At 61.9% G+C, this 25395-nt stretch overlaps 2 protein-coding genes across 2 annotated transcripts; both read left to right on the top strand.

Moving 5' to 3' along the window:
- The first annotated feature begins 62 nt into the window (after window positions 1–62).
- OSM (oncostatin M) lies at window positions 63–4009 on the top strand. Its single transcript, XM_012657966.1, has 3 exons — window positions 63–125; window positions 1702–1835; window positions 2413–4009. Exons 1-3 carry the CDS (start codon window positions 92–94, stop codon window positions 2998–3000), a joined length of 756 nt encoding a protein of 251 aa, XP_012513420.1. The 5' UTR covers window positions 63–91; the 3' UTR covers window positions 3001–4009.
- Window positions 4010–19110: 15101 nt separating this feature from the next.
- On the top strand, window positions 19111–25088 carry LIF (leukemia inhibitory factor). Its single transcript, XM_012657965.1, has 3 exons — window positions 19111–19171; window positions 20911–21089; window positions 21710–25088. The coding sequence occupies exons 1-3, from the start codon at window positions 19153–19155 to the stop codon at window positions 22118–22120; spliced, it is 609 nt and encodes a 202-aa protein (XP_012513419.1). The 5' UTR covers window positions 19111–19152; the 3' UTR covers window positions 22121–25088.
- Window positions 25089–25395: the final 307 nt, after the last annotated feature.

Below are 25395 nucleotides of genomic sequence, written 5' to 3'. Positions count from 1 at the left end.
CCGGCGGGCATAAAGTGGCTGCCAGCCCGCAGGGCTCCCAGCCTTGAGGTGTCACCCCCAGCAGGCACGGGCCGTAGCGCGGGCACCCAGCATGCGGACACAGATCACACGGAGGACGCTGCTCAGTGAGTACTTCCTTCCTCCCCGCCAGCACCCGCTTACTGTGCCCACGGGCACCGCGGGCCGCAGGGCCACCCTCTGTCCTCTGGGAGCTGGGGAGGCAGGACACCGGGCAGAAGGATGCTGAGAAGGGGACAGAGCCAGCAGGTCAGGCCAACACAGGGGTCCGCTGAGAGCCCAGCATCCCCACAGGTGGAGAAGGGGTATCCCCGAAGGCTTCCAGGGGGAGGCGACGTAGAAACGACTCCAGGAGCCAGGGTGTGAGGGAAGAGGATAGGCTGGGACAGGCAGGGGAAGCAGGAGGGAGGCTGCAGGGAGCCGCAGGAGCCAGGCAGGGGACAGGCGACGTGTGCAGGGGCCTTGGGGGTCCGGGATGGATAGAAAGTCCTGGAGCCCTCACCATCACACGGCACACTCAGCCACACCCACATGGTGACGTCATCAGAGCCCTCAATCTCACCGACCTGGGAGCCCCCACATGCAGATCAGGGCCCTGGAGTGAACAGAGCAGGTGCTCCCTTGAGCACCTCACACAGACCCGGACACACAGCCACGCAGACACCCTAGTCCCACGCGCTCGCTGCCGCACACACACGGCCCCCCTGCCCAGAGCCCGGCAGTGGATACCTGGGGAGGTGACAAGGGTGACCAGGGGCGGCTGTGCCTGGGCGCTCGGCCCCTCTGCCCTCCCCAGAAGCCAGTCTTCCCCTAGGGGCCGGATGGTTCTTAGGAGGGGAACGATGGTGTCACTGCCTTCCGGGCCATTGCGCCACAGGCCCCTTCCGACCATGTGGCTGCCGGTGCCCAGTGGGGAGGGGTGGCGAGTAGTAACTGTGCCCGCCCCCCTGGAACCTTCTGATGGGCTCACAGCATCCCTGGTGGGTCTGACAGAGTGGCCACTTATGGAGAGAGGAGGGAGGCATGGGAGGTCGGGGCAGAGCACTGCTCTGTGTGACCTGGGCAAGCCCTTCTCCTGCCACTCGGTTTACCTGTGAGTAAAACGGGGGCATGGACAGGGTGATCTCCCGCATCTCCTGCAGGCTGAGCCTTTGGGTGGACAGGCAGGCTCTCCTGGGTCTGCGGACAGAGCTCAGGGCTCCGGCTGCTCCCGGGCTGCCTGCCCCAAAGCCCTCTTAAACCCTTCTGCGTGGAGGGCGGGGGTCTGTTACTGGGGGCCCAGGGTAGCTGACGAGGCAGGGCCCTGGGGCAGTGGCCGGCCCTTACCCGTGAGGTCTTGCAGAGAGCCAGCCCCACCTGCCCGCCCAGTGTCAGCTCCTAAGGTTGGTACTGCGGTGTCCGCAGGACTGAGCTCCAGCCGGACACTGCTCCCTCCACAAAAAGACCTGCTTGGTAAATCGCAGCCACTGTCCCGGGCCCTCCCACTCCTGTTTCGAGTCCTGGGCAGTGACTCACCGGGGAGGTGGTGGTGGCCCCAGCGGGTATTTCTGTGCACACAGCGCCCCGCGGTGCCCAGCCCTGCCCTTGGCTGCACAAAGCCGGGGATGAGGGGAAGCACCTCCCCCAGGCTCCCACCTGCGGCTTCCTGGCCGAGTCAGGTGACACCTCCCTTCTCTGCCCCAGGTCTGGTCCTCGGACTCCTGTTTGCAAGCATGACAGCTATGGGCAGCTGTCCGGGAGATTTCCAGGTGCTCCTCGGCCAGCTCCAGAAGCAGGCGCACTCCATGCAGGACCCCAGCACGCTCCTGGACCCCTATGTGAGCACCTAGCCCCTGTGGCGTCTGGGTCTCAGGGAACTGCGGGAGTCAGGGAGGGAGTGAGCGGCCGGGAGGACCCCCACTCGATATGGGGGGGGCGGAAACTGAGTCCCCTGTTATTCCAGCTCTAACCCTGAGAGGCTAAGGGCGCACACTGTACAGCTTCCCCAGCCCCGTGGGCCCGGAGCGTGAATCCAACACCACTGCCTCGTCCCTCTGTGTCCAGCATTTTTTATCGCACACCTGTCACATGCTTTGTTCCATGCACGGGGACATAGCAGTGAGCAAAACAGAGTCCAGCCCTCTTGAAACCCCCCACTCCCCACTGACACCCTCATGCCACAATCACCACCCATGCGGTCACCCCTGCTAGCCCCCCAACATCTCTCCAACCCTGCCTGCAGTGATCTTGGGGTCCCCTGCTTTCTCAGGCCTCAGTTTTTGGACCTGTACGATGGGAGGAGCGAATAGGGGTGCGTGAAGTTTACATTTCAAGGCTGACCAGAGCAGACTCATCTGTGTGTGTGTGTGGTTGGGGTCCCCAGCGCTCACCCCCTGATTCTCCTGTTCCCCCCAGATGCGCATCCAGGGCCTGGACTTCCCCAAGCTGAGAGAGCGCTGCAAGGAGCACCCCGGGGCCTTCCCCAGTGAGGGTGCCCTGCGGGGGCTGGGCAGGCGGAGCTTCCTGCGGACCCTCAATGCTACGCTGGGCCTCGTGCTGCGCAGACTGGCCGCCATACAGCAGCACCTCCCGGAGGCCCGGGGTTTGGAGAAGCCGCCCGCAGCGAGGCTGAGCACCCAAGACTTGGAGATGCTGAAGATGGCCAGGCTGAACATCCACGGGCTCAGGAACAACATCTTCTGCATGTCCCGGCTGCTGGGCAGCTCCTGGGACGCGGCCGAGCCCACTCAGGCAGCCCCGGGGACCTCTCCGCCGCCCACCCCCGACCCAGGTGCCTTTCAGCGCAAGCTGGAGGGCTGCAGGTTCCTGCACGGCTACCACCGCTTCATGAGCTCTGTGGGGCAGGTCTTCGGTGAGTGGGGGAAGAGCCCGAGCCAGAGCCACAGACACAGGCCCCCCCGGGCCCTGCAGAAGGAGGCCCGCAGACCCAGACCCTCCAGGAGCAGCAAGAGACTCGTGCCTAGGGGGCAGTTGCCCCGGTAGCCTCAGGAGCACCCTTTGCAGGTGAAGGATGCGGCGGGTGTCTGTGGATGGAAGGGGACTGTGGCAGGAGGACACCTCCGGGGTCTCCAAACCTGCTCCCACCCCCACCCCGGCTCAGAAGTGCACTTTAAGAGGTGGGAGCTGGGCGGCCTCTTCTACCTCCTCCGGGCTGGGGGGCAGAGTCAGGTGGTTGCACTCCCCAGCTCCGAGTTCCCGAGTCCCGGTGGGGTGGCCAGGTCAGGCCACGCAGGGCTGACTTTCCATTGATTCAGGGGTCTGATGACACAGGGTGACTCACGGCTGGGCTGACTGCCCCCCTGCTTTGCTCCCCGGAGGCCTGCCGGCCCTTCCCTCTCATGACTTGCCGGGCCGTTGCCCCCAGACTTCCTCCTTCCCGTGGTTCTGCAGGGAGGTCACGGCCTGAGCGGGCCTCCTATGCCTCACTGCGTCTCAGGCCAGACACCTGGATGTCTGGGTGACCTCACTTTAGGCAGCTGTATCAGGGGCACGGTGTCCCAGGAGAACTGATCTGAGGGTCCAGGGAACAGGGCTCAGGTCCCAGCACAGTCCCCAACTTGCTGTGTAACCTCGGGCAGGTCACTTTACCTCTCTGGACCTCAGTTTTCTCCTTGTGAAGCCAGAGAGTTGGGGACCATGTAAGGCCCCCTCTGTCTGTCCATTGCTGGGACCCTGTGACATAGGGCGGCTATCAGAGTCTCTGTAAATCAGGACACGCGGTGCCAATGGCGATGGGTGGGTGTAGGCCCAGCTCTCCGCAGACCTCTGAGCCCCTGGCAGCCCAGCCTTGGCGCCTCACTGCGGCTGCTCCCCCTGGTGGCGTATCCTGGAATTTTCTCACGCTGAAACCATTGCCCTCCCGGAGGGGGTTCCGGAAGCTGCTGGGCCAATTCCCTGGAGGGACATGATTAATTTATCACTTTTTATCAGTTTTATATTTATAAGGCTTATTTATGATGTGTATTTAATGTTAATATTGTGCCAACATGTATTTAAAACTTGCCTGATTTCTAAAGCCCCTGTGTCTGTCTCTCTGTTGCCTTGTGGGAGGGGAATTTGGGTGGGAGGGAGCCCAGCCTCTTGGAGAAAGGGGGTCCCCAGGTGCCAAGGCCAAAAGTGTTCATGCCCTGGGGGGACACTGGACATCCTTGCTCTGTCCAGGAGGGGAAGCCACATGCTCCGGCCAAACGGGGGCTCTGAACGTGGGGGCGTCATCTCAAACACAGACAAGGCGTTCGTCACGGCTGAGTGGGGCTCCCTTGAGACGTTGGGGTGTTGAGAGGTGGTAGCAAGGGGGGTGGGAGGAGGGGTGGGGTGTGGGGGGTGTCCCTGGGCTCTTGTGGGTGTGTGGCTGGTGTGTATGTGCTGATGCATGTTGCATGTGTATTTCTCTTGCCTCATCTTGAAGCCTAGATGTTGGTGTCCTAATGGGCACTTATGTCTGTATCCGTGTGTGTGTGTGTGTGTGTGTGTGTGTGCACATGTATATCTGGGCGTGTCTCTGCACACATATCCATACGTGTGCACGTGTAGGTGTGTACCAATGTATCCTGTCATATATGTTCACGGTGATCATATGGGGGGGGCACAGGCGCATCTAGTGCCTAGAACACGGCAAGTGCCCTAGCATTTGTGGAATGAATCAACAGAGCCACACGCCTGCCACCAGCACCCTGCCCGATGTGCAGTGAGCACGCAGCCCTGGCCGTGTGTGCACTGTGTGTACAGAGCAAGAGGTTGCCTAAGGTAGATGGAAGCACAGGGTTTGAGTCAGACAGACGTGGCTGGGTTCAAGATCCTCTCTCAGCCCCATCTCATGTCTCCGTGTGACCTTGGGAAAATTGCTTGCTGTCTCTGGGCCTTTGGTTCCTCATCTGTGAAATGGACAAAAGAATAACAGATCCTGCCTCAGACAGGGCCTGTGACCTGCCATGTGTTTAAAACTGCTTCCTGGGGAGCCCCAAGGAGTTAGGGTGCCCATCTCACCCCCAGAAAACCAGGCCCAGGGTCGGCACCTGTGGGCCGGTGAAATGCTGAGCCAAGAGGTACAAGGCAAGGGCTCACAGAAGCAGATGAACTTGACCTGGATCGGTGCCTGGCCACCCCCACTTCCTGTCTGAAATGGCAGACAGAGCTGGGGACAGGATGGGAACAGGGCTTGACATTGGCCTGGAGGAGGACCCAGTGTGGAACTCCCTGCAATAGATACGATCCATTTTGCAGATGAGAAGTCTGAGGCTCAGAGAGTTCGAGTGGGCCTGCCCGTGTCCTCAGAGCAAATTAACTGGGGGCCGGCACAGTTTGAATTCAGGCCCGTGGGACTCCAGGGCAGGAGCACCTTCCTCTGCCTCTGTCACTTGGCTGACAATGTCATGAGTGCCTGAAGGCACAGAAGTCCGGGGCAAGGGGCAGACAGACAAGAGACGGGCAAAAGGACCAGTCGGAGCATCCGCGAGTGCGGTAAGTGCTGAGCAAATCTACAGCAGGGTGATGTAACAGAGAGAGCGAGCCGGACGACGTGAGTGGTCGGGGCGGTGTCTGGAGAGGTGACGTCCTCGCTGTGGTCTGAGTGACACGCAGAAAGGGAGATGGGGCAAAGGCTCCGACGTTCAGGGATCAGAGTACAGCGAGCGAGTGCATCGCGACTCACCCAAAGGCCCAGAGAGAGGAAGCGTCTCGCTCAAGGCCACAGAGCTCAGCTGGGCAAGGTGACTCATGCCTGTAACCGTGGTGCTTTGGGAGGCCGAGGCGGGAGGTTTGCTTGAGGCCAGTAGTTCAAGACCAGCCTGGGCAACATAGTGGGACCCCCGACGCTACAAAAAAATTGAAACATTAGCCCTGCGTGGTGGCACATGCCTGTAGTCCCAGCTACTCGAGAGGTTGAGGCAGGAGGATCGCTTGAGCAAGGTAGTGCAGGGCCCCTGACTCCTGGCTAGTTTCATGGGCAGCTGCCCATATAGTCCAGGCTACTTGCCAAGCCCCATAAGGGTCTTCTGCTGCCCGCACTGGGCTCCCCCTTGTCCTCAGGGTTCCTACCTCAATGGCACCGTTCAGTTCATGAAATGCCTGGGGCTTCTTCCTACCACAAGGTCCCCGCCTATGCTGTTCCCTATGTCTAGAATGCTGTTCCCCATCCTTGTTGTCAAGTTAACTCCCCTCCTCATCAGATCTCAGCTTCAGGGTCCATCCTCAGCAATTCTCCCCCACCTACCCGTGGTCTGTGTCCAGCAACTAGGTTACACATTCTCTCAAACTGCCGCAGACCTTGCGAGGTGTTTGTGTTAGCGACAGCCTCCTCCGTTAGCCTGGAGCTGCTGAGGACAGTGACAGCATCTGCTTTGCTCCCCTCTGTCCCGGCGCCCAGCATGGGGCCTGGCATACAGTAGGAGCTCAAGGAGAAGCGGGGCAGGTGGGCCCCGCCTCCCAGCCCACAGGAGACGACAGAGGCAAGTGTGGCGCTGGGGGACGTTGAGGCCCTGAGGAGCACACCTGGGAGCCCACCCTAGACAGGGCTGCCCCCAACTCCTGGCTGGCCCCTACCCAGGAGGGGTGTGTGAGGCTGGCGTTGAATTGGGGCCCGCCTGCCCCACAGGAAGCAGATGAGGGAGCTTGGCTCCAGGTAGGGGGTCTCAGGCACCCCATGTATAAGGATTGTCACCTCTGTAGTGTTTCCCAATAAGTCACAGTTGCAGGTAACCCCCAACCACCGTCTCCAGCCTGATCCTCTCCCAAGCCCAGATCCGACAGACCCGGCTACCAGGGTCATCTCCTGGGAGCCGTGTGGGTGCCTCAAAGCCGAACTCACCATCCTCCCTGCAAATCCTGCACTTGCTTCCTGCGTGGCCTCCCTTGAGTTCCAGGGTCCCTTCCCTTGCTTCTCCCTCGGCCCCTCTGCCCGCGGTCCCTCAGTCCTGCGCTCCTCCCACACCCGTCACACCCACCTCCTTCTCTCCCCATCGCCAGCCAGGGTCCCACTCTCTGGACCCGGACACGGTATAAAGACCTCGCTGTCGGCCTATCTTCTCTTGCTCGCAGCCCCTCCCTGACTCCTCCTCCCCGACTGTCTGGAGCAGCCGTCCCAAGCTCCTGGTGGCAGCAGCAGAGGCCCCCAGCTCCCAGGCCCCAGCAACTTTGCCAGCTCCTCCCTGCGTTCCCTCCACGCTCAGCTCGCACTGCCCTCCCCCGTGTCCCACCAAGTGTGCCCTCCCCCGTCCCCGTCCCCACTCCTTACACCCCACCCACCCCCGTCCGTAACAGCCGGCTCAAGTGCCCCCACCTCTGTGATCCCCCCATCTAGGGGGCCTGTACGGCTACCCTCATGCTGTGGGTGGCTCACAGGGGGGCGTCTGTGGAGTCTCCATCAGCCACCAGCAGGACAAGCCCCCTGTAATCACCCCGCTGCCCCCCACAGCACGTGCTGTAGTGGGCTGGGGCCCCGAGACCATCCGCTGTGAGAGGCAGCAGGACAGGACAGGCCTCACGGCAACTGCTTTGCTGCCACAGCGTGACATGACACCCGCCAGGCAGTTCTTCCCAGAGGGGCAGTGCCCTGGGGGCTGCTCATGCACCCGCGCTCCCTCCACTGCCTCGCGTGAGGGGACAAAGCTGTCACTGGCAGCAGGGAGCAGGCACCAGGCTTGGGAAGATAAAGGGGTCCTAGCTGGGTTTTCTTTTTCGTTTTCAAGTTTTTCAGAGTGACATTCACGGACTTTCAGCTAATGCTGCTCGTAACACACGTGGGTTACAAGTTCCCCAGGGCAGAGAAACTTCGGGAAAAAGGCAGGGCTGGGGGCCTGGCACGTGTTGTTCATCCACAGAACAAACTCCCAGCCTGGAGACAGCAGAGCCGGGATGCGAACCTGGGTCTTTCTTGGGTCTCCGCTGCCTGGGATGCGCTGCGTCCTGCAGTTGTGACGTCGATGTTTTTTTTCTCTTTAGCGGGAATGAGAAAGTACTTTAGAGTTAAGCCAAAATAGTCAAGCCTGGTCTCCAGCCCTTACAGCTGGGTAACCTGCCCGGCGGGGCCTCAGCTTCCCCCTCTGGGTAATGAGCTGCCTCGGCCCACCTCCCGGCTGGAGCAGAGTTGTCCCGTGAGACGGCGTGAACACGATGCGGTGGCCGGGGTTCTCTCTCTCTCCCTCTTACTTTCCCTGTCCCCACTTACTGGTGTCTTTCTTCTTAGCTCTTCTCTCTTTGTCTCTGCCCCCCACTGCCTCCCACCCTCCACGCCAGGGCTGGACGTGGGGAGGCCACTGGAGCCCCTGCCCAGTGCTAAGGGAAGGGTCACAGTCCACGGACGCCGTGGGGCGGCCCTCCACAGCCGCAGGCCGCTCCCTGCTTCCTGGGGCGTCCGCAGGGCTGGGCTCTGGGAGGGGCGAAGGTCTCAGGGAGCGGGTGGGGCCCTGGAGCCTGTGGCGGAGGGTGGATCAGATGGACAGGTGGCTCCGGGGTTCTGAGGTGGGTGCCAGGGCAGGGAGTGGCGGCTTGGGGGGCCCCGTGTCCAGAGGGGCAGCTGCAGCCCTGTGCCTCTTCTGGGGACAGGGACAAGGGGAGGATGGCTGTGGTGCACACGGCCCGTGGCAGGTCTGAGTCAAAACACCTAAGGCCGACCCCGGCCGGTCATGCGGAGGGCTGCCCAGTCATCGCCTTATGCCGGCCTGGGTCACCCAGGCAGGCTGGGTGCGGCCCAGTCAGCCATGACTCAGGCCCCAGCGTCCGCGCCACGCAGCAGCGGGCAGGGGCATCGGGCAGAGGGACGCCCCCTCCCCAAGCCCTGGCCCTGCTTCTCCCCTCAGCCACCCCGAAGACCCTGCCCCCACCTGTGTCAGGTGCAGACGGGCGGGAGGGGGGCTTTCTGCTCCTGCTGCCCCCGGCCCTTGAGCTGGGGGGCGGGGTGGAAGTGGGGGAGCTCCGGACGGGAAGTCAAGTGGGGGGCGGGGTGAGGAGCCAGCGCCAGAGGAGACTCAGCAGGAGAGGGAAGCAGAGGGGGCCTGGCCCTGAAGACGATGGTGTCCCACTGAAGACCTGGAAAACCTTCGAGACTCCGGAGGGTCACGCGCGGACAGACCACGGTAGGCTTCCCGACAGGGCGGGGCTGGGGGGTAACACCAGCCCCCCAATTTATCTTCCACTAGGGCAAACATTACTCTTCATGTGGCTGGGGGCACCTGGGGCCCCGCACCCTCTCCAGGCCTCAGTTTCCCCATCTGTGTAACGGACAGGGTCATGAACTCCCCGAACATCTCTCTGAGGATGTTGGGGCAGAGCCGGAGAGACTGGACGTGACGGTGTCAGGTGGCCACGTGAGGGGTTAAAGATCTTGCAGGGGTTAAAGGGCAGGGGAGGGACGCTGGACAGGGAGCTGGAGGGAGGCCTGGGTGGAACCAGGCTGTGCAACCCTGGAGGAGCTGCCCCTCCGAGGGTCTTGATTCCTGGATCCCCCAGGGACCCTCAAATTCCCTTTTCCCTGGAGCAGTGGAGGGCACCGAGCCCGTGGAGGGCTTGGAGATGGAGGGGAGGTGGGCAGAGGGTCTCTGTCCCTCTGGGGGGTTGTCCCGGGATCCCTCATAGTTGGCTCTGGGGTGTGTGATAGGTCAAGGTCATGGCCCCTGTGCTCGTGACCTTGGGCCAGTGCAGGACTTGACCTCTCTGTGCCTCACTTGCTCTGTAAAACGGGCCTAATGATGGCACCCGGTGCAGAGACAAAGAGCACAGGTAGGGTCCTCGCACGGCACCCGGCCTCAGGGGCTTGGCACGGATAACTGGCGAAGGGGCTGCAGCCCAGCCCTATTGTAGGCAGTTCCTGAGAACCCAGGAGGGGCTTCCAGGCGGGCAGGGAAACGGTCCCCCCGGGGCCATCCTGGGTCTGGACCTGGGGTCGCCTGGCTTCCCGGGACAGGGTGGGGGCCTCCAGGCTCCACAGCTGGGAGGCCCTGGCTTTGCTGGAGTCTCTGCGCTGCCTGCTTTCTGCTGTGTGACCTGGGGGACTTGTCTCACCTCTCTGGGTCTAGGTCTATGCCTCTGTAAAGCGGAGATGGTGATCCCCACCACGCACAATTGTGAGGACCGTAAATGGTGCCCGGGGAGCTAGGGGATACCTTGGGGGTCACCCCTGAGTAGGAAGGGGCAGGGAGACCCAAGCTGGGGGAAGAGAAGTTTCCCCTCCTCCTCCTCCTTCTCCTCCCAGAGCCTTAGCCGGGCAGAGGCATGTGGTCCTGACGCCCCCTTGTGGCCAATCCCAGGGCTCCCCCCAGGAGGTGCTGGACATTGCACAGGCCCTTCCAGGACCCCCTCAGCTGTGCCCCCTTCCCCTTCCTTGGCCGCTATCTGCCCACTTCCATTCTGAGCCTCAGGCATCCCCACGCGCTTCCTCAAATCCCCAAATCTCGCCCCGCCCGGCCCTGGGGGAGGCGCTGGCTGCAGGCAGGCCTGGGGCTGGCAGGGCCGTGGCCTCGGTGCCTGCTGTCCACTGGGCAGTGGGGGGCGCTGCTGCCCGTGGCTTGGAGCAGGGCTAGGTGGCTGGGTGTTGGAGAGTGCAGGGCAGGGAGCCCTGCACCTGGCCCTCCCCTGGCGCTGGGCCCAGCTTTCCAGGGGAACTGGGTAGCTCTATCCCCCACCCCCACCCCAATCCACTCCTCAAAAAGCCTTTTCTAGCCCTTTTGAGACTGATGACCTAATCAAGGAAGGGAAACTGAGACTCCAAGAAGCTTCTTTCTGGAATTCTCACAACCAAATCAGGACCAAAGTCCAGGTTCCTGACTCCCTGTCTGGGGGTCCAAGAGAGGCGACTGGCACACACGCTATTGGGGATGTGCCACTAGTTTGCTGTGTGACCTTCGAAAAGTGACTTCCCCTCTCTGGGCCCCACCAGTGAAGTAGTAGCAGCTCAGACAATATAACAAAGGCATGTCTTCAGAGCCTGCTGGGCTTTCCCGAGTACAGTGCTCGACTCACAGGCGACCACACTGAACCCCTGTTTTGTAGATGTTGGAACTGAGGCGGGAGCGATGAGGTCACGTGACTGAGGTTGCACAGCTGGTCAGGGGCAGAGCCAGGACTGGACCTGGGGTCTGGCTGGTCCCAGAGTGTCCCTAGCCTCCTCCCCTCCACCGCACAGCCTCATCTGCTCCCACCTTTCCTTTTGATGGGCTCTAAGTTTCCTCCTGGGTCGCGTCCCTGGGGAAAGGCAGGTGAGGGTGGGGAGCCACAGGTCACTGTCCTCTCTCCGAGGGTTCCCTGCCGCCGGCCTGCTGGCCAGAGTGGACGCGGGGGAGACCTCAACAGCTGAGAGTCCGGCAGAGACACCGCTCTCCCGACAGCCCACTGTGACGCCAGGGCCAGGCGTGGGTCCCACCCAGAAAGGGAGGAAACGGAAACAGGGTCCAGGGGCGTGGTGGGGGAGGAGGCTCGGCCGGGCAGGAGATCAGAGCGGGATTGTGTCATGGAGTCCTGTGGCTGATAAGCCACCGAGCGAGCGGCCAGCCCAGGCAGAAGGAGGGGCTCCCGGGGGTGACTCGGTGGCAGGACCCCCACAGGCCACCCGCTGCCGGGCAGCAGCACCTGGCTTCCTGGACACACCTGGGCCTCCCCAGGCCTGTTTTAGGGGGGCTGGGGGGTGGGGGTGGGGGCACAGAGGCGCGGGGCGCAGAACTGGCTCCGTTACACACTGCCCGACCTCAGACACATTCAACTCTCTGAGCCTCGGTTTCCAAGTCTGTAAAGTGGGGATTAAACTGAGAATAAGGGTTAGGGCTCGAGATCACAGGGGCCCTGGTTAGCACATGGGGATGCTTTCTGTTGGGGGAGGGGTGGGAGAGCGGCTTTTGAAGGCCTCTGGGGCCTGTGCTGTGCCAGCCACGTGCCCCGGGAAGGGTGTGACGATGGGCTGGGATGCTCCTTGAGGCCTGGGGGCGGCCGAGGGTGCGGGGCTGGTGGGAGATGGGCATGGTGCCCAGTCACTGGGCGGATACAGGAGGAGGCCCCTCTAAACCCGGCTGCTGCCCTACCTGCTCCTGTCCCCCACTGGCCTCAGGCAGCTCATCTGCCTTCTGGCCCAACCCCAACCGGGCCTCAGCCCCTCCATCCTCCCCACCCCCGAGATGGGTGGGACCACTTTGCTTTTTACGCGATGTCACCATTGTATCACCGTCACTAGACGTGGGGCTCCAATCACCTTCCAGCCCACCATCCTCAGAACATTCCTCAGGTCCCCCGGGGCGCTGGATCGGGTCAGGGTGGCCCCAGGAAGCTTGGCTCGGGGAGAAGGGAGGGACAGGAGACCAGGCCCCGCCGCTGAACAGCCAGTTTCAGGCTGAATGGGTCCGCGGCCGCTTCCTGTTCTGTTTATTGCCTCTGAGTTCAGGAAATCATTGAGTGACACATCACCCCCCGACCCGCCCCGCAATTATTTAATAGGAGCCGCGCTGTGGTCTCTCTCTTTTGGAAAATCCAGTGGGAGAAGGAAGCTGTCAGCTTGGCTCTGACATCAGCTTTGTCCCTGCGCCAAGAGCCAGGGTGGCCAGGGCGGGGGGCGGCGGGGGGAGACGGGGTGGGGTGAGGAGGAAACCAGCTGCTGGTGGCCCCTGTGACGTGAGGCTGCCACATGGTTCCCAGGGGCGGGGGCTGGAGGGTGAGCGGCAGGGATTGTTGGAGACACACGCTGGGGCACACGCATGCAGAGGGTCACGCCTCCCACTCACCGGGCCGTCATGCCCAGAGACCCTGTGTCCCACACAGACTCACTCGGACATGAGGTCAGACACACACTCGCACAGGACTCACACCCGTGGTGTCACACACACACACACACACACACACACACAGCCACGCAGAGGGCTCACAGTGTCAGCCGTGGTCTAGCTCTCTCCCAGCTACACAAAGCAAACAGTGCAAACAGGTCCATGCACACACACGTGCACACACACAGGGCCAGACACAGCTGAACGCAGGCGTGCACAGACACACAAAGGCGCTCACTACACACACACACACACACACACACACACTCACACACACTCACACACACGCACAGGCCAATGTCCACTCAGTCTCAGACAGACAGACCCAGCCATGTCCCCAGACCCACAGGGTGTGTGTCCCACCGCAGGCTAGGCCTCCCGGCCTCGGGATGCCCTGGGAAGGTGGCCCGTGGCCACGTCCTCCGCCCGCACCCGCGGTGAGGATGAAGGGCCACCGTGGCAGGGGGAGGAAAGGCCTGTGACTATCCTGGGCCCCGCCCAGGTGGGACAGGGCAGGGCAGAGAGCCCAGGGGTCTGAGGCTGCCAAAGGGAGTGGACAGTGAGAGGCCGTGCTATGGGAGGGCCTTTGTCATGGCACAGGGTGGCACCGGCCCCGCCCACCCCCCACGGTGAGCACCTGCCCCGCCCCACCCAGCCCTGCGGCACCTCTGGCCCATTCCGGAGCCGGAATGGAAGTGTGCAGCCCCGTCTGCCCACAGCTGAGTGACCTTGGGCAGGTCCACTCCTCTGCCCTTCTGGGCCTGGCTTTCGTCACCGATACCAGTGGCTCACAAACGTTTTTGACCACAACCCACAGTAAGAAACACACTGCACCTTGCAAGCAGGAGTACCCAACACATACAGACAACGGGAGCCATGCTCCGGGGAGCGACGCTCGCCCTCGACCTGGGCAAGTCCAGGCGACGCTGCTGTTCCGTTTCCTTTCTGGAAGTGCTGGTGGCAACCCTCTAAACCGAATCCACGACCCACGAAGAGGCTGGGGACCCCAGTGTGAAAACATTGCTCTCACATCTGCCTGCGACAGTCTCGGGCTGGTTGGAGATTCCGAGAGCCTGGAGGGGGTAAAAGTGCCTGCAGAGTCTAAAATGTCACACCCGCTGGATGTGGACGCAGGGTGGCTGCAACCCATTTTACAGGCGGAGAGGCCGAGGGCAGAGCCCCGAGGGGGACGAGCCCCGAGGGGGACGAGCCCCGCGCAAGGCCTCTGACCCTGACTGTGATCAGGGCATCCTGAGTTGCCGCTTCCCCGGCAATTTCTATGAGAAATGAAGAAAAAAAATGCAGTCACTCTGATGCACCTCCAGGGGGATTCGATTTCGATTCCTGACGCAGAATAATTGGGGAAATGCCAGGGTGACAATGGGGGCAGTTGGCAGGGGGCCAGGGTGGCTTCTGGCTTCTCTTTGGCCCTGGGGGTATTGCCGGCCCTACAGGGATGGGCTGGGGTGCAGGCGAGGAGGGGCAGGCTATAGGCCCAGGGCTGGGGTTCAAGCCCCTTCTGGGGCCACACGGAGCTCTAGTTAGAACGGCTGTCACATGTTGACACTTTATCTGCATTTTCCACTCACCATCCCCATGACAGCCTCACGAGGCTGCTGCTACAGCATCCCCATTTTCAGAGGGGAAATCGAGGCTCAGAGGGAGGAGGTTGAGTTGCCCCAGGCCACAGAGCCGGTACGCGGTGTGGGCAGATTCAAACCCAGGTCTGCTGGCTCTAAGGCCGACAGCCTTACCCTCCTGGTGCCACCAGCAATCCAGCCCCAGACGGCCCACAGCTGACTTGCAAACCCACGGCAGTGGAGGCCGCTGGTGTAGCTGCACCTTCACTTCTCAAGTATGGAGGTGCCTTTGCCTTTCGGGACAGGGCATTTGAGTGGCTGGGCTATGCCCGTCTCCTCTGGCCACCCTCAATAGCCCTGGGCTCAGGACCCATCCTCCAGCCCCCAGCCCCCTCCCCGGGCCCACCTGATGGCTCTGAGCCAATTTTCCGGGTGGGAGCTGCAGGGCGGGGGGCTGATAGCTGCTGCTGGTGGGGTTTTCAGAGAAGTGAGTTCCTAGCTGGGGACAGGGAGGGGGTGGTGAAGGAAGGAGGGGTCTGGCCTGGGCAGTGGAGGGGGTGCCCGGAGCTCTCAGTTTCTGGGTCACTGGTCTTGGGGAATTCCCGATGCCCAGAGAGCTGCTTACCTGGTGAGTAACTGCTGCTGCTGCCCACACAGGATGCCTGGCTGCGAGGGGACCGCCCCCCACCCCTGCCGATGGCCACTGCCATGCTGCCCTCTCTCCTGAGCGCCCCGGGGCCCAGGAAAGAAACAGACAGACAGGCAGGGGGCTGGCTCCCGCCCCCTCGTCCCCCACTGGGGCTCCGCAGGGGGTGTCTGGTGATTCAAGCCCCTCTGAGCAGAGCTGTGTCTCCTTCCTTCTCAGATGGGGCCTGGGGGTGAATCAGCCTCTGGGGGCGGTGAGGCCGGGTCAGCTGCTGTCCTAGCTCAGGCCTGGGGTGGGGGTGGTGAGGGGCCAGGCTGGGCCATGGGGACACACTGCCATGCTAACCCCCCAACCCATCCGATCTTTCTGGGGCACCCCTGACGCTGGAGGCCATGAGGGGTTCCTGCCTCCATTTCCCGTCAGTAGGAGGTTGAGAGGTCCCTCTCCTGCCCTGCTCCTCTGCCCTCAGCCCTGGAGTGTGCCAGAGTGTCCTCATCTGTCAAATGGGGACATGAACCCCTTCTTCACAGGGACATCAACACAATCAGTGCTCGCATGTAGAGAGAGGGCTCGCGGGGTGCCCCGAACCACGCTGAGCCCTGAGCCCTCCCAGCAAACCCACTATGTAGATACCATTATTCCCATTTCTCGGATGAAGAGATTGAGGCCAGGAAGTGGTCACTTCCCCAAAGGCACCCAGCTCATACCTGGCAGAGCCCAAGCTCCAGCCTGGCTCTGAATGAGGCCAGAGTGCATCCTTCAAGCCACCAGACCTTCCCGTCTCCTCTCCATGAGAGATTTGGCACAGACAGGTTTGGAAATTATAAAACGCTTTCAAAAAATACTTAGCATCGACTCTGGGTGTAACCCTGAGCCAGGTGCCATCGACCGTACAAATGAGTGTCAGACCCCTTCCGAGCCCTCAAAGATAGGGGAATGAGACTTGTCCCCACTTGAAACAACAGCAGACGGGACAAGGCAGACCGGAGCTGGTGGAGGGTAGGGAGGCTTCCTGGAAGAAGCCGGCCTATGTGTCCCTGCCATGTCCCTGGCTCCCCTGAGAGCAGGGAACCTCTTCAGGTGCGGGGACTGCTGTGCCCTGCAAGCCAGAGACCCGGGCTCCAGAGTCGGCTCTACTGTCAACTCTGTGTGTGGCCCTGGGCAAGTGCCTTCACCTCTGCCAGCCTCAGTTTCCCCATCTGAAAAATAAGCAGCTGTGACATTCTACAAGAGGCTGGTGGATGGCAGGTAAAAGTCGGCAGGATTAGAGGGGCTGGGTGGCCGTCTGTGCCAAAGTGTGTAAGAGAGAGAGACAGCGCGCCAAGGGGCCCTGCCGAGGCCCAGGCCAGCCCATGCACTCACTTCCTGCACAGGGGAGAGGAGTGACTGTGGAGGCAGCACCCCTGGCCCTCGCCTGGCAGCCTCTGCCCAGCCTCGGGGGGGTGTCCATGTGGGCCTCAACTGTCCCCCTCTCCCTGAGGCCGGTCAAATCCCCAGCAGGCCCAGTCTGCAGGAGCCTGGGACGGCTGAGGATGAAGTCACAGCTGGAAGGGGCTGGGCTGGGGCTGCCACTCCAGGGTGGGGCCTGGGGTCACGACCCTGGGAGCAGGCAGCCAAGAAGGGAGGATGCCTTCCGTGAGGGAGCCGGGGAGGGGGGGACACACACACAGCAGCATAGAGAGGGAGGGAAGAAAACAAACTGCCAGAGACCAAAGCTGGCCTGGAGAGCAGCCTGGGCGGCTGATTCCTGGGGGGCCGCAGCCACGTTGCAGGCGGCTCCCAGACTCGCGCTCCGAGACCCTGCCCGGCATTCCTCCCAGAGGCCCAGTGCAGGTGGTGCCTGGACATGGACAGGAGGGGGAGGCTGGGCCCAGAGCACTTGGGGAGCACGAACCAAGCCAGGTACCGAGAGAGGGGAAACTGAGGCACGGGAGGGGCTGGTCAGGGCTGGGGTTAAGTGGCCCTAGCGTCAGCGCGTTCTGGATCCTGTCCTCACTTCCTGTTTCCTGTGGGGTGGGGCTGAGATTAAATGGCGACTGGGGGTGGATCATATGGCTGGTGTGGGGTCTGGGGAGCCAGAGGCGGTGCAAGGCCCTGGAAGTCCACTTGGAAGGGTGGTGCAGGGGACAGACAGGGCAGGACAGTGGACAGGGTGGTGGCCTCCAGAACTAGAGCACCTAGTGAGAGACTCAGGCGGGGGGACAGGGGATTGATAGAAGGGGTCACAACGGGGCCCTGGTCACATGGGTTTAGGGTCCAGGTCAGGCCGGGTCAGGTGACAGGGCTCTGGGCGGTGTGGAAGTGGAACCAGAGGCTGATGCAGAGCTCACGTGCAGGAGACACTGCGGGGAGGGGACGGCGGGGGGGTCAGCTGGGGTGTCCTGAGCCAGGCCGGGGCGGGTGGGCCTCCTGGGGGTGCATGCTGACCCGAGAGCAGGTGTGTGGTAGCAGTAAGTGCCAGGTGGGCCCTCCATGGCCCCCCAAGGAATAGACAAGATATGGGGGAGGCAGGAAGGAGGAAGGAGAGCCAGTCTGGGCTCTACTGGCCTCCTTCCTGCTGGGAAATGCCAGCTGGGACAGTTTTATCACCTCACATATGGGGCCCTGCCAAGAGAGCATGGGGGACCAAGAGCCTGGATAGGACAGGGTGTGGGGGGGCGTGGCAGCAGGCACAAGGGCTCTTCCTGGCACAATGAGGGAGGAGCGCGTGGCTGGGCAGGTCCGGGATGTGGCAAGAGGCAGGAGCTGGGGTCATGGAGGGTGGCCAAGGGGGTCTTAGGGGTAGGGTCAGGGCAAGGCTGCAGGAGCTCCCTGGCCTTGAAAAACCGACTCTTCCACCTTGATCTCAGGTCAGGGTCAGGTGGGAGGGCTGGAATGGGGTCCCTGGGGGATGAGATATCTCCTGGTACAGGGTGGGGGCGGGGGCTAGCAGCTTTGGGGACAGCATGGCCTGGATGTATGGCATGTTGTCTGGCCAGCACCCCCCACCTCATGGAGTGTTTTGGTTTTACTTTTTACTGCCTTTCACGGAGGAGGAGTCGCTGTGCTCACTTTGCCCTGCTCACCACCATTCCTTGGTGCCCACCCTCCTCATTCTAGAACCTGCCTGGCGCTGGCAAACACCAGAGTTTGTGACTCCAGAAGCACCTGCTGGGGCCGCCATCCTTCTCTGAGGCTGAGCTCCGAGGGGCTTCCCAGGCAGGTCTGGGAGGGGCTGGCTCAGCTCTCCCCCGCCCCCAGCATCCTGGGGAGAAAGCCGGGGTCCGACTTTGCCAAGCCACCCTCGGTCTTTGCTGTGGGTGTCCTTTTCAGAATGGGAATGCTGGACCACCTTTTCAGAAGCTATCTTGCAGACTGTCCCCAAAGAACCGGGTCACAGCCAGCTCACCCCCACGTCTTCCTAGCCCGGGGACCAGTGGTCAGTAGAGCAGGTACACTGATGGCACTCAGGAGGCCTGACCCTCTGGGGCCCTGGGCAACGAGCTCCCCTTGGAGCCCCTCTTGGCCCAGTGGCAATGGGCAGGTTGGACGAGGCTACCTCTGGGGTGGCTTCCAGCGCCCACGCTCAGCTTCGCTTTACTGCTGTCTAAAGTCCAAGCCGGGCCCCAGCCCCTCTTCCTGGAGCCTCCTTCTCAGCCAAGCCCCAGCCCGCCGGCTCCCACTGCCCCCCACAAGCCCCCCAACAAGGGGGCCACAGGTGCCAGCCTCCATCTCTTGTCCAGTGTCTCGCCACCTCCCCAAACCCAGGTGAGTCAGGGCGCCCACTGCTGGGGACCTCGCTGACTCGGCCTGGGGCCCCCTCCCCGACATCCCCATCTTCAAACAGTCCCAGGGCAAGCCACTCAGGAAAACCGCAGGCGTTTTGTCGCAGGCTTCATTATAATTTTATCAATCAGATTCTTAGAAGAGGGAAAAAGTCTGCTCTCCCTACCCTCCCACCTCACTCGTCCCCTCCCCCCGCTTTCTCTCTCACTTTCTTCCATTCATAATTTCCTATGATGCACCTCAAACAACTTCCTGGACTGGGGATCCCGGCTAAATATAGCTGTTTCTCTGTCTTACAACACAGGCTCCGGTATATAAATCAGGCAAATTCCCCATTTGAGCATGAACCTCTGAAAACTGCCGGCATCTGAGGTTTCCTCCAAGGCCCTCTGGAGTCCAGCCCATAATGAAGGTCTTGGCGGCAGGTAAATCCACCCGCCCCGCGCCGGCTTCCGCGTCCCCGCTGCGGGCGGCGGCGGCAACTTGGGGCACTTGGCGAGCGCGATCGGGACACCCACCCGCTGCAGACACACGGACGCTTGGGGCGCCCGCGCAGCGCCCGGGCCGCCGGAGGCGCTGGGTGGCGGCCGGAGCGAGCGCAGGCACATGGTCCCGGGCACCGCGCGCCCAGCCCGCCGCCAGCAGGTTGGCAGCCAGGGAGGGGGCCGCCGCAGCCTTCCTCCTCTTCCTCCTCCTCCTCACTCCCGCCACTGTCCCGTGCTGCTCTTCCCTCTCTGCTTCCTCCTGGATTCACCCTGCCTCTTTCTTTTTCTTTCTTTCTTTCTTTCCGCTTTCTCTTTTCCAACCGCGTCCCGGGCTGCTCCCGGGGAGGGCGCGGGCGGCTGAGCAGCTTGCAAACTCCGGCCTGGGACGGGAGCAGGTGCCGCCTGCGTCTGCTCGTGCCTGGATAGCCGCGGTCTGCGCTAGGTGAGATGGGGGTGTGGGGGCCCCCTAGCCATCCCGGGGCCTGAGCACTGCCTGGGGATGCTGACATGAACAGGGGACCCAGAAGAAGTGGCTTGAGGCTGCCACCATCCCTCCTGGCCCAGCAGGGGGATCCCGGCTAGAGGTCTCCAGCCTAGCGGGTCCCTGCTACCCTCAGGTGCCTCCAGCGGAGCTCTGGAAGGGCTAGTCTCAGGGAGCCTCGGTCGGAGGAAGCACCCCCGTCCCCCCAGTGGCCCTGGGTGGGGGGAGGGGCGATCTGGGACAGGCCCGTGCAGCTCCCAGCTGCCTGTCACCTTTCACTTTCCTTCCTCCCCACCCACCTGGCTGCCGGTGTGACCTTTTCCCCTTGGTCTTTCCTCGTGCACCATTTCCTCTCCCTCCCAAGGCTGGGTGGAGGCGGGTGGCATGTGGGACCCTTGGGTTCTGCTCACCCCAACCCAGTCCCCGGGCATGGAACCGTAGACAAGAGGGGTGAGCGTAGAGTCGGGGGCTGCCCAGAGCTGGCGGGCGGGAAGTTTTGAATGACGGTTTGGGATGGAGAGTGGGACAGACCTGCGGAAACGGTGTGAAGTTGAGGGTCCTACACGGGGGGCGTGGCCACACTAGGGAAGGGCGGGGAGGGGGGAGGGTGGCAGAATGAGGGGGAAGCCGGCCCAGGGAGCCAGAATCCAGTGGCAGGTTGGGAGGGAGAAGGGGGAAGGGGGAAGGGGGAAGACCCTCACCCCACTGTGGTCCCCATGGACACCCGGTTTGGGAGACTTGGGCTGCAGTGGGCCAGTGAGCAGGACACCGTGCTTAGGAATCTGGCCCATTCTGGGAGGTGGGGAGAGGGGGGCCTCCTTTCTCCTGCACCCACTGGGCTGGGCAAGCAGGGCCTTCCAGCCAGAGGCCACGAGGCCGTGGGTTTTTTTCGTGGGGCTTTTGCCATCCTGAGAGAAAGGCTGGGTGGTTGGGATCCCCCCGGACCCCACTTCCTACTGGTGGGAACAGCTGATGTCCTGCCCCTTGTCCCTTCACCCCAGAAGAGAGCAGGGAGGGACAGGAAGGTGGAGAGAGGGAGATAGAGCAACAGATGCTGCCATGGATGGAAAACTAGGCCTGAGGAAGACAGCTGCAGGTGGCAAGAGGGGACGGGCGTCCTCTCCCACGAGTGCCCTGCCTGTCCCCATGCCACCCTTTCCTGCCTTTCTACTCATGGCTCCTTCTTGCCTGTCCCCAGGAGTTGTGCCCCTGCTGCTGGTTCTGCACTGGAAACATGGGGCAGGGAGCCCCCTCCCCATCACCCCTGTCAATGCCACCTGTGCCACACGCCACCCATGTCACAGCAACCTCATGAACCAGATCAGGAACCAACTGGCGCAGCTCAACAGCAGCGCCAACGCCCTCTTCATTCTCTATGTGAGTTGCCCCTGGGACCCTGAGGGGGTGCATAGAGGGGGCTTGCACATGTCAGCAGGGGCTGCCCTGACTCGGGCCGAGGGGACCCTTTGGAGCTGGAAGGAGAGAATGGGGAGGGGACTTCCTCCTCGTGCTTTCCTGAGGTGCCCAGTCAGTGAGGGCAGAGCTGGGGTGCAAAGGGGGCCCCAGCACTTCTAGTCTTGCAACTGCTGGGTGGAGGGGCGGGAAGCAGGGATCACAGGCACCGTGTGCTGGGAGACAGTGCGCTGGGAGCGCTGGGTGTCGAGGGGTCCCCAGGAAGAGTGTGAGCGTGGCGGGTAGAAGCAAGCGTGCGCGTGTGCACCAGCTGGGGCGAGACGCTGGGTTTTCCCTTCTGTACCCCTTTGGTCACGGTGGTGATAATGATGACCGCTTGCATGGTTCAGGTCTTGCTCTCCAGCAAGGGCGCTCACACTGGGATTACTCCCGGCTCTCAGACTATTCTGGATGCCTATAGAGCAAGGAGTTGGGTGCCCATGTCACAGGTGGGGAAATGGAGGCCCCAGATTTTGCCCAGAGGGTTGGTGGCAGGGCTGGGACGCTGACCCCTGACACTTCTCCTCTGCCCCTCTGCTCCTCAGTATACAGCCCAGGGGGAGCCATTCCCCAACAACCTGGACAAGCTGTGTGGCCCCAACGTGACGGACTTCCCGCCCTTCCATGCCAACGGCACGGAGAAGGCCAAGCTGGTGGAGCTGTATCGCATCATCGCGTACCTGGGTGCCTCCCTGGGCAACATCACCCGGGACCAGAAGCTCCTCAACCCCAACGCCCTCAGCCTCCACAGCAAGCTCAATGCCACCGTGGATGTCATGCGGGGCCTCCTCAGCAACGTGCTGTGCCGTCTGTGTAGCAAGTACCACGTGGCCCACGTGGACGTGACCTACGGCCCCGACACCTCGGGCAAGGACGTCTTCCAGAAGAAGAAGCTGGGCTGTCAGCTCCTGGGGAAGTACAAGCAGGTCATCGCCGTGGTGGCCCAGGCCTTCTAGGCGGGAGGTCTCGAAGTGCGCCGTGAACCGAGGGATTTCGGGAGCGGGATCCAGATGTGGGGGGCTCTCTGAGGGTGGCCGGGGGACATGCTAAACCCAAATGGGGGCTGCTGGCAGACCCCACGGGGTTCCTGGCTGGTCCACTGAGCTCCAGGTGGGCTGTGCTGGAACCGAGCAGAGTCGTCACTTCCATGGGCAGGGCCTATAGCCAGCGCCCACCCCAAGAAGGTGCCCCTTCCTCTGGGAGATGCAACCACGGTGTCGGACTGGCAAGGGGGGTGTGGGCTGGACTTCTGCCCCCTCTTGTCCCCTTGGCCCATTGCTCTCTCTGTGCAGTGAGCAAATCTCACAAGTTGTCTACAGCAGCCCTGGCCACAGGGCGAGACAGCAGGGCTCAGGAGAGTTGCTGGCCCCAGCGAATGACCACCACTGTGCCTTTGCTGACCTTGAGTAGACTTCGGAAGGCTCAGGGGGCACTCGAGTGTGCCAGAGGGGCTGGGATCCCAGAGGACTCCTTGTCCTCTAGATGTTTGGTGAGTGGAAGACACAGAAGGGGCCCTGTGGTGGGATGCTGTCTTCTCGTGAGCTCAGTCCTAGGAACTGTCAGGTGGAAGGTTCTAGAAGGAGGTCACTGGTGTGCAGGCTTTTGGGGAGGCAGAAAAGCCACCTTCAGGCCTGGGAAGGAGGAGACCCTGGAAGCCTTGGCAGGCTCATCTTCTCTTCCCTGCGGTCTTTCCTGCAGCCTGGGCCGGCCAGGGTCTGGCGGTCACCCGGAGGTGTGGTTTGTGCAGGTGGGCAGCGCAGGGCAGGTTGTGAAGGTTCTGGGGACACCCAGCATCTTCCTTCTGGGCAGGGTCTGTAGGGGAAGGGCTGGGGTGGCTCAGAGCAGCGGCTCCCATTCGAGGCCCACAGAGGCCCTGTGAGGTCACACAAAGGTACTTGAGGGGGACCAGAGGCCGTCTCTGGTCCCTATGCAAGGGGACAGTAGAACTTGAGGTCAGGATCTCAGGAAAGCCTGAGATCCAAGAGTGCTGTGTCTGACCCAGCGTGATTTCTATTTATTGTGATGTCCTATTTATATTAACTTATTGGTGCTTTCAATGGCAAAGTTAATTCCCCTTCCCTGGTCCTTACTCAAAAAACATCTTGTGCCGGCTTCTTACACAGGAGTCAGGGCCGGGGCTTGGCAAGTTCTGATCTGGCAGCCGGTAATGTTACAAGTAGAACACGGTGAAGCTCAGAGAAGTGTCAGGATCTGAGAGAACTCGAGGCCCGGGTGGAGGTGGGGGACCCGGCTCCATCCCCCCATCCCCCCTGTGACACCCTTTGGAGGTGTCAGGGTCCAGGCTGCAGGGGCTGGGCCAGATGCTGGATTTTCTTGGTTGCAGGGGGCTGGTTCACATTGTTCTCTGGCGCCCCCTGGCTTTGTGCCACGAGGAGCGTATTCCTGGTTGAAAGGGCACCTCCAGCAGTGGGCAGGGCAGCCCTGGTGGCCTGCCCTGTCGCTGTTCCCTTGTCCCCAGGCTGCCTCTGAACTAGCAGTCAGGGGCCCTGGAACAGTCCGCAGCACCCAGCATGCTCCCACGCGGCGGGGAAGCTCCTTCGGTGGCCTGAACACCCACGGAGGGCGTGGGGGCCCGGCTGGACCCCGGGAAGTCGGGGCAGTGTTGGGGAGGAGGCAAGCGAGGCCTGAGACGGCTGGGACTCGGACCAGGAAGCTGTGGTCCCTCCTGCCCCACCTCCCTCCCACTCCCACCCATGTCTGGGCTCCCAGGCAGGGAACCCGATCCCTTCCTTTTGCTGGGGCCAGGCAAGTGGAGAAACGCCCTCCAGTCTGAGAGCAGGGGAGGGACATCGCTGCTCGGAGCAAGCAGTCTGAGCCCGGAGCAGGGAGGTCCTCCAAGTTCAGTGACAAGATTGTGGTACTAATTAGGGTACTTCACATTCACTTTGCACCTTTCTCTGTTGTTCTCTAAGCACTTTACCTGGATGGCGGGTGGGCAGGCCCTGAGGCCCTGGGTGGGCGTGGCAGGGTAGGAGTTGTCCATCCCAACAGCAAGACTAAGATGTGGCTGTTTAAACGTGGGTCCCCTCACCCTTGTCCAGGGTCGCAGAGGCTTGGCATGGAGATAGCTGTGCTTCCCCAAGCTGGCAGAAAGACACACATGTCTGAAAGCGGGTCCTGCCCACACTCCTGTCCCCTTGCCAACCTGCAGAATCGGATGCTGTGCGGGGGCCCGCCTGGTGGCCCCCGAGGGCTCAGGAAGCAGAGCATCTCCTCATTATCCACACAGCTGCTGGCTCCATGACACTCTCCTGCCCAGCCTGGACTCAGCCCTTCGGCACAACCCTCAGCTCTGTCTAGACCCCGCCGGGCCCCATAGCACCACTGAATCACGGAGCCCTCGTGCGACACAGCCTTGTGGGCTGGGAGCTGCACTTCTGTTCATTTTCATCTGCTCTTGTTGGCCACACCTGTCCTTGGGCCAGAGGAGGAGGGAGGGACCATTGGCAGAGGACAGGGCAGGACAGTCACTTTGTAATTTATCAAGAGACAAATATGGGGGCCTTTATTTATTATTTAAAAATTGAAACGAAAAAGCACTGCTAGTTTACTCATCTCTCCTCCCCGTTCTCCTCGTCCTCCTCTTTGTCCCTGGCCAGGGGACGTCCACCCTGGCCCAAGCAGTCCAGTTCTGCTTTGCTGGCTCTGCAGAGGTGATGTAGTGGGGTGGGTCGGAGCCCCGGAATCCAGCGAGGTAGCAATTTCCCTTCGGACGGTACAGATGCTCCTACCTTAGACCCGTCTCCGGTCCCCACCCGACCCCGGTACCACGTGCTGGCCCGGTGACCTACCTTGTGGCCTTAGAGGTTTCCCTCCTGCCTTTCCGCTGGAAAGGACTTGGCCTTGGTTACAATTTCCTCTTTGATGAATGTACCCTGTGGGGATGTTTCATACTGAGAGACTATTTTTATTTATTCAATGTCATATTTAAAATATTTATTTTTTATACTGAAGGAATAATTTTTTTTTTTTTAAGAAAAAAGAAATGAATAAAGAATCTGCTCTTGACTGGCTCTGCAGAGTGCGCTGATGTGGGGAGACGGGCTGGAGCGTGTGGGACGTCCCCACCCTGGGTACCGGCCGAGTGGGGCTCAGCTCAGCACAGGGCAGGAGGAAGGAGGAGGGGGCGCTGCACAGGCGGGGGTGGGTGGGCAGAATTTTGGCCAAGATAGAACAAGCTGGGTGGTGCCAAGATCATGGGGTGCAACAC

This window comes from Propithecus coquereli, unplaced genomic scaffold (genome assembly GCF_000956105.1).
Source record: "Propithecus coquereli isolate 6110/MARCELLA unplaced genomic scaffold, Pcoq_1.0 Scaffold567, whole genome shotgun sequence".
Lineage (NCBI taxonomy): Eukaryota > Metazoa > Chordata > Mammalia > Primates > Indriidae > Propithecus > Propithecus coquereli.
This window is presented reverse-complemented; position numbering and strand designations above follow the sequence as displayed.

Coding starts and splice junctions, on each gene's coding strand:
- OSM (XM_012657966.1), top strand. CDS start 92: ATGCGGACACAGATCACACGGAGGACGCTGCTCA. Junction 126..1,701: donor CACACGGAGGACGCTGCTCA/GTGAGTACTTCC, acceptor TCTCTGCCCCAG/GTCTGGTCCTCGGACTCCTG. Junction 1,836..2,412: donor GCACGCTCCTGGACCCCTAT/GTGAGCACCTAG, acceptor TGTTCCCCCCAG/ATGCGCATCCAGGGCCTGGA.
- LIF (XM_012657965.1), top strand. Junction 21,090..21,709: donor ACGCCCTCTTCATTCTCTAT/GTGAGTTGCCCC, acceptor TCTGCTCCTCAG/TATACAGCCCAGGGGGAGCC.